Raw genomic sequence first — 7,500 nt, 5'->3', positions numbered from 1 at the left:
TAACCTCTCTTCCTCCCCTCTCTTCCTCCCCTCTCTTCCTCCCCTCTCTTCCTCTCCTCTCTTCCTCTCCTCTCTTCCTCTCCTCTCTTCCTCTCCTCTCTTCCTCTCCTCTCTTCCTCCCCTCTTCCTCCTCTCTTCCTCTCCTCTCTTCCTCCCCTCTTCCTCTCTTCCTCTCCTCTCTTCCTCTCCCTCTCTTCCTCTCCCTCTCTTCCTCCCCTCTCTTCCTCCCCCTCTCTTCCTCCCCCTCTCTTCCTCCCCTCTCTTCCTCTCCCTCCCCTCATCCAGAAGCCGGTGCGTTACCGCCGAGCGATAAGCTACGACAGTAAGGAGTACTACATGAGACTGCTGTCAGGGAACCCTGGGATGTATCAGCACTCTATAGAGCAGGACACTGAGGGAGAGACCGCTCAGCATGAACCTGGAGAGGTGCACGGAGAGGACACCATCGCCAGAGTCAAAGGTAAGTCGGATAGAGGGCACATAGCAAGACTTTTTGAGGTCGATTCAGTTTCAGTTTTTATTAGAATTCTAATTATTTTATTCTGTTTATTATACCACTTTTTCATCTACACTTTCGTGGTATCCGATTTGGTAGTTTACAGTCTTGTCTCATCTCTGCAACTCCCGTACGGACTCGTGAGAGGCAAAAGTCGAGAGCCGCGCTTCCTCCGAATCACAACGCAAACAAGCCGCGCTGCTTCTTGACACAATGACGGCTTAACCCGGAAGCCAGACACACCAATGTGTCGGAGGAAACACTGTTACACCTGGCGATGGTGTCAGCGTCCTCTGAGCCCGGTCCGACGCAGGAGTCGCTAGTGCATGATGGGACAAGGACATCCCTGCCGGCCAAACCCTCCCCTACCCCGGACAACGCTGGGCCAATTGTGCGCCGCCCCATGGGCCTCCCGGTTGCGACAGAGCCTGGACTCAAACCAGGATCTCAAGTAACACAGCTAGCACTGAGATGCAGTACCTTAGACCACATACAGAGACCTGTCCCGAAGCCACTCCTGCGTTGTCTTGGCTGTGTGCTTATTGCCGCTGTCCTGTTGAACGGTGAACCTTTCTCCCAAGTCTGAGGTCCTGAGCGCTCTGGAGCAGGTTTTCATCAAGGATCTCTCTGCACTTTGCTCTGTTAATCTTTCCCTCGATCCTGACTTGTCCCTGCTGCTGAAAAACAGTCCTTAGGTGTCTTTAGGCAAACTCCAAGCGGACTGTCATGTGCCTGTTACTGAGGAGTGGCTTCCGTCTGGCCACTCTACCATAAAGGCCTGATTGGTGGAGGGCTGCAGAGATGGTTGTCCTTCTGGAAAGGTTCTCCCATCTCCACAGAGGAACTCTGGAGCTCTGTTAGAGTGACCATTGGGTTCTTGGTCACCTCTCTGACCAAGGACTTTCTCCCCCGATTGCTCAGTTTGGCCGGGCGGCCAGCTCTAGGAAGACTCTTGGTGGTTCCAAACTTCTTCCATTTAAGAATGATGGAGGCCACTGTGTTCTTGGGGACCTTCAATGCTGCAGAAATGTTTTCGTACCCTTCCCCAGATCTGTGCCTCGACACAATCCTGTCTCTGAGCTCTACGGACAATTCATTCGACCTCATGGCTTGGTTTTTGCTCTGACATGCACTCTCAACTGTGGGATCTTACATAGACAGGTGTCTGCCTTTCTAAATCATGTTCAAACATGAACAATTTAATTTACCACAGGTGGACTCCAATCAAGTTGTAGAAACATCTTAAGGATGATTAATGGAAATAGGATGCACCTGAGCTTAATTTCGAGTCTCATCGCAAAGGGTCTGAATACTTATATAAATAAGGTATTTCTTGTTTTTATATATATACATTTATATATATCCACACACACACATTTGCAAACATTTTGAAAAACCCATTTTTGCTTTGTTATGGGGTATTGTGATGTCATTATGGGGTATTGTGATGTCATTATGGGGTATTGTGATGTCATTATGGGGTATTGTGATGTCATTATGGGGTATTGTGATGTCATTATGGGGTATTGTGTGTGTAGATTGATGAGGATACATTTTTATTGAATCTATTTTAGAATAAGGCTGTAACGTAACAAAATGTGGAAAAAGTCAAGGGGTCTGAATACTTTTTGAATGCTCTGTGTATACTAAAGTATGTGGACACCCCTTCAAATGAGTGGATTCAGCTATTTCAGCCACACCCGTTGCTGACAGGTGTATAAAGTCAAGCACACAGCCATGCAATCTCCATAGGAAACCATTGGCACTAGAATGGCCTAACTGAAGAGCTAAGTGACTTTCAACGTGCCACCGTCAGTTTGTCATATTTCTGCCCTGCTAGAGCGGTCCGGTCAACCGTAAGTGCTGTTATTGTGAAGTGGAAACGTCGAGGAGCAACAACGGCTCAGCCACGAAGTGGTAAGCCACACAAGCTCACAGAATGGGACTGCTGAGTGCCGTGGCACGTGGCACGTAAAAATAGCTTGTCCTGCAACACTCACTACCAAGTTTCAAACTGCCTCTGGAAGCAACGTCAGTACAAGAACTGTTCGTCGGGAGCTTCATGAAATGGGTTTCCGTGTCCGAGCAGCCGCACACAAGCCTAATATCACCATGCGCAATGCCAAGCGTCGGCTGGAGTGGTGTAAAGCTCGCCGCCATTGGACTCTGGAGCAGTGGAAACGTGTTCTCTGGGGTGATGAATCACGCCTCACCATCTGGCAGTCTGACGGACTAATCTGGGTTTGGCGGATGCCAGGAGAACGCTACCTGCCCCAATGCATAGTGCCAACTGTAAAGTTTGGTGGAGGAGGAATAATGGTCTGGGGCTGTTTTTCATGGTTCGGGCACCTTAGTTCCAGTGAAGGGAAATCTTAACGTTACCACGTATAATGACATTCTAGACGATTCTGTGGCAACGGTTTGTGGAAGACCCTTTCCTGTTCCAGCATGACAATTCCTCCGTGCACAAAGCGAGGTTCATACAGAAATGGTTTGTCGAGATCAGTGTTTAAGAACTTGACTGGCCTGCACAGAGCCCTGACCTCAACCCCATCGAACACCTGTGGGATGAATTGGAACGCCAACTGCGAGCCAGACCTAAATCGCCCAACGACATCAGTGCCCGACATCACTAACGCTCTTATGACTGAATGGAAACAAGTCCCCCTCAGCAATGTTCCAACATCTAGTGGAAAGCCTTCCCAGAAGAGTGGAGGCTGTTATAGCAGCAATGTTCCAACATCTAGTGGAAAGCCTTCCCAGAAGAGTGGAGGCTGTTATAGCAGCAATGTTCCAACATCTAGTGGAAAGCCTTCCCAGAAGAGTGGAGGCTGTTATAGCAGCAATGTTCCAACATCTAGTGGAAAGTCTTCCCAGAAGAGTGGAGGCTGTTATAGCAGCAATGTTCCAACATATAGTGGAAAGCCTTCCCAGAAGAGTGGAGACTGTTATAGCAGCAAAGGGGGGGGGACCAACATTAATGCCCATAATTTTGGAATGAGATGTTCGACGAGCAGGTGTCCACATACTTTTGGTCATGTAGTGTATCTCAAGAGGGGGAAAAAAGGAACGAAATGGAATTCAAATAATAATAATAATCGCTCAGCACTACAAGACACACACACACACACACACACACACACACACACACACATTAGAGACATGCGACGAGGTCATTCAATTATACTAAAACAAAGCTCTCAGAGAGACTGTGAGGAAACTAAACTGCATGTATGACTGGTTTACCGGCCTCGATCAAGCACCAGTGTTAACGGTCCTCCACATTCACACCAAGGTCGTAGTTACTCACACACTTGTTTGGACACACAGTTTTCAGATTACATTTAATCCCCCCCCCCCCCCTCCAGGTCTGGTGAAGGCCCCTCTGAAGAGGTCACGCTCCACCACGGACAGAGCCGATGAGGAACAAGACCTGCTCCAGGAACAGATCTTAGAGTCAGGAGGTCTGGACGAGGAACAGAGGACAGACAACACATCACTGCTACGACTACTGGAGGAGGGAGAGAAGGTAAGAGGACAGGGTGAGGAGGACTGACGGGGGGTGAGGAGGACTGACGGGGGGTGAGGAGGACTGACGGAGGGTGAGGAGGACTGACTGGGGAGGAGGAGGAGGACTGACGGGGAGGAGGAGGACTGACGGGGGGTGAGGAGGACTGACTGGGGAGGAGGAGGACTGACTGGGGAGGAGGAGGACTGACGGGGGAGGAGGAGGACTGACGGGGGAGGAGGAGGACTGACGGGGGAGGAGGAGGACTGACGGGGGAGGAGGAGGACTGATGGGGGAGGAGGAGGACAGACGGGGGAGGAGGAGGACAGACGGGGGAGGAGGAGGACTGACAGGGGAGGAGGAGGAGGACTGACGGGGAGGAGGAGGACTGACGGTGGTGAGGAGGACTGACGGGGAGGAGGAGGAGGAGGACTGACAGGGAGGAGGAGGACTGACGGGGAGGAGGAGGAGGAGGACTGACAGGGAGGAGGACAGACTGGGAGTAGGAGGAGGACTGACGGGGGTAGGGGGATTGACAGGGAGGAGGACAGACAGGGTTTATTCTGCGGTTCTACCTAGCCTAAATGTTTGTAACCACGAATATAACCATTACGTTGTGTCACCAGATCCAACACATGTACCGGTGTGCGCGGGTGCAGGGTCTGGACACTAGCGAGGGGCTGCTCCTGTTCGGGAAGGAGCACTTCTATGTCATCGACGGTTTCACCATGACCGTCAGCAGAGAGATCAGAGACATCGAGACGCTGCCCGCCAAGTGAGTTCATTAACCTTTTTCTATAGGAACACCTCACTTAACCCCCTTTATTCACCCTTCATAACTAACGTGATTCAACTAAACCAAGTGCTTCGTTCATTCGTTGAAGTTCATTCGTTGAATCGTGCGCTTTTGATGGATCAGCTTTGAGATTGCAAATGGATTGTGGCGTCTTTCAATGTAATTGTCTAAATCATATCCAATCACCCCATATGTTTATTTATTTATAAATATATATTATTTAAAATATATTTTCCTTTACTATTTTCCCCTAACCCTGCCATTCCTCCCCTAATGGGAGTAAACTAATGGACAACAACACTTAGGCTTCTACTTCCAACTTATACATACTATATACATTTTACAGACACAGTATATTTTACATTAGTTATCTTGTCTTTTTTGTATAAAAAAAATTGTCCCACCCAATCTCCGAACACCTTCCAGTTTTGATTTATATTTGCCATCAATACGGTGCATTTGGAAAGTATTCAGACCCCTTCAAATCCAATGTATTTATATAGCCCTTCGTACATCAGCTGATATCTCAAAGTGCTGTACAGAAACCCAGCCTAAAACCCCAAACAGCAAGCAATGCAGGTGTAGAAGCACGGTGGCTAGGAAAAACTCCCTAGAAAGGCCAAAACCTAGGAAGAAACCTAGAGAGGAACCAGGCTATGTGGGGTGGCCAGTCCTCTTCTGGCTGTGCCGGGTGGAGATTATAACAGAACATGGCCAAGATGTTCAAATGTTCATAAATTACCAGCATGGTCGAATAATAATAAGGCAGAACAGTTGAAACTGGAGCAGCAGCACAGCCAGGTGGACTGGGGACAGCAAGGAGTCATCATGTCAGGTAGTCCTGGGGCATGGTCCTAGGGCTCAGGTCCTCCGAGAGAGAGAAAGAGAGAAGGAGAGAATTAGAGAACGCACACTTAGATGTGTGACCCCTTCCCTTTTTCCACATTTTGTTACGTTACAGCCTTATTCTAACATGGATTAAATACTTTTTCCTCATCAATCTACACACAATACCCCATAATGACATCACAATACCCCATAATAACATCACAATACCCTATAATGACATCACACTACCCTATAATGACATCACAATACCCTATAATGACATCACAATACCCTATAATGACATCACAATACCCTATAATGACATCACAATACCCTATAATGACATCACAATACCCTATAATGACATCACAATACCCCATAATGACATCACAATACCCTATAATGACATCACAATACCCCACATTACCCCATAATGACATCACAATACCCCACAATACCCCATATACATCCAAAAAGTTTAACTGGAAAGGGGGGGGGGGGGGGGGGGGGGGGAGTACTCAAGGAGAAGTTTGGGTTTTGACATGTCTCTCTGTCTCCAGTCTTCATGAGACCATCATCCCCAGAGGTGCTAGGCAGGGTCAGAGCCAGCTGAAGAGGACCTGTAGCATCTTCGCCTACGAGGACATTAAGGAGGTCCACAAGAGACGATACCTGCTGCAGGTGAGCAGTGCAAAAAACTTGGTTCTGATTTGTTGCTTGTGACATGTCGATCAGTCTCAACTTGTTCACCTTGGTCATGTATATTAGGGCAAAACATGGCAAATCGTTTTGAGACAGAAAATTAGAAATATATCATTACTTTGTCGGACAAGTTCCGGTATCCGTCCCTGTTTCTGTCTGTTTTCATTCCTTTGTGCCCTAATGAATCTGAACCTGAGCAACGAACACAACCCATCTATAATGCTCTGTCTGTGTTCCAGCCCATGGCTGTGGAGGTGTTCTCGGGAGATGGGAGGAACTACCTGCTGGCCTTCCAGAAAGGAGTCCGTAACAAGGTGTACCAGAGGTTCCTCGCCGTGGTTCCCTCTCTGGCTGACAGCTCAGAGTCCGTCTCAGGACAAAGACCCAACACCAGCGTAGAGCAGGGGTAACCGTCTACCTTTCTGTAGATTCTATGTGATAAACGTCTGTGTTTTTCATATTTTGTTAAATCTGTTGCCTATTTTATTTTTTTTATTTTTTAAATTAGCTTTTATTTAACTAGGCAAGTCGGTTGAGAACAAATTCTTCTTTTCAATGACGGCCTACTGGGGAACAACGACAGATTTGAACCTTGTCAGCTCTGGGATTTGAACTTGCAACCTTTCGGTTACTAGTCCAACGCTCTAACCACTAGGCTACCCTGCCACCTCTACACTCTAACCACTAGGCTACCCTAGTTGCATGAATGTTTTCTATTGTAAATCCTTCTATAATGTTTCCCGTCAGGTCTGGGCTACTCAGCACTCTGGTAGGAGAGAAATCTGTCACCCAAAGATGGGAGGTAAGTCTGTTTTTACCAGTTCTATTACCATATGATCTCCTACCTGAGGACCATGTTAGCAGTAGGTCTGACAGTAAGTGTGTCCTCTGTGTTCCCTTCCATTGCGTGGAGAGATCAGTAACTATAGTGTCCTCTCTGTGTTTCCGTAGCGTGGGGAGATCAGTAACTTCCAGTATCTGATGCATCTCAACACCCTGGCTGGTCGCTCCTACAACGACCTGATGCAGTACCCTGTCTTCCCCTGGATCCTGGCTGACTACGACTCTGAGGTAACAACAGTTACATGATCCTATATAGACCCTGAGGTAACAACAGGTACAGTATCCTATATAGACCCTGAGGTAACAACAGGTACAGAACCCTATATA

General features: G+C 48.0%; 1 protein-coding gene and 1 long non-coding RNA gene across 6 annotated transcripts in view; both read left to right on the top strand.

Annotated features, from left to right (window-relative positions):
• wdfy3 (WD repeat and FYVE domain containing 3) overlaps positions 1-7,500 on the top strand; it is a 218,094-nt gene that overhangs the window by 182,415 nt on the left and 28,179 nt on the right. For all 4 annotated transcript variants that reach the window (XM_036936512.1, XM_036936513.1, XM_036936510.1 and 1 more), the window contains 7 exons: positions 286-460; positions 3,865-4,025; positions 4,631-4,779; positions 6,189-6,309; positions 6,570-6,736; positions 7,078-7,132; positions 7,282-7,401. In XM_036936512.1, the coding sequence (XP_036792407.1) occupies positions 286-460; positions 3,865-4,025; positions 4,631-4,779; positions 6,189-6,309; positions 6,570-6,736; positions 7,078-7,132; positions 7,282-7,401 (948 nt within the window). The remainder of the gene's footprint in view (positions 1-285; positions 461-3,864; positions 4,026-4,630; positions 4,780-6,188; positions 6,310-6,569; positions 6,737-7,077; positions 7,133-7,281; positions 7,402-7,500) is intronic.
• LOC118937421 overlaps positions 7,415-7,500 on the top strand; it is a 2,033-nt gene continuing 1,947 nt past the window's right edge. The window contains exon 1 of one of the 2 annotated variants that reach the window (XR_005034756.1): positions 7,415-7,500. This exon is cut by the window's right edge and continues 322 nt beyond it. This is a non-coding gene — a long non-coding RNA (uncharacterized LOC118937421). The other variant, XR_005034757.1, reaches the window with a different exon arrangement.

The sequence above is a fragment of the Oncorhynchus mykiss genome, chromosome 11 (assembly GCF_013265735.2).
Source record: "Oncorhynchus mykiss isolate Arlee chromosome 11, USDA_OmykA_1.1, whole genome shotgun sequence".
In the NCBI taxonomy this organism is placed as follows: Eukaryota; Metazoa; Chordata; class Actinopteri; order Salmoniformes; family Salmonidae; genus Oncorhynchus; species Oncorhynchus mykiss.
Note: the sequence above shows the minus strand (reverse complement) of the source record. Positions and strands in the feature narration are given on the sequence as shown.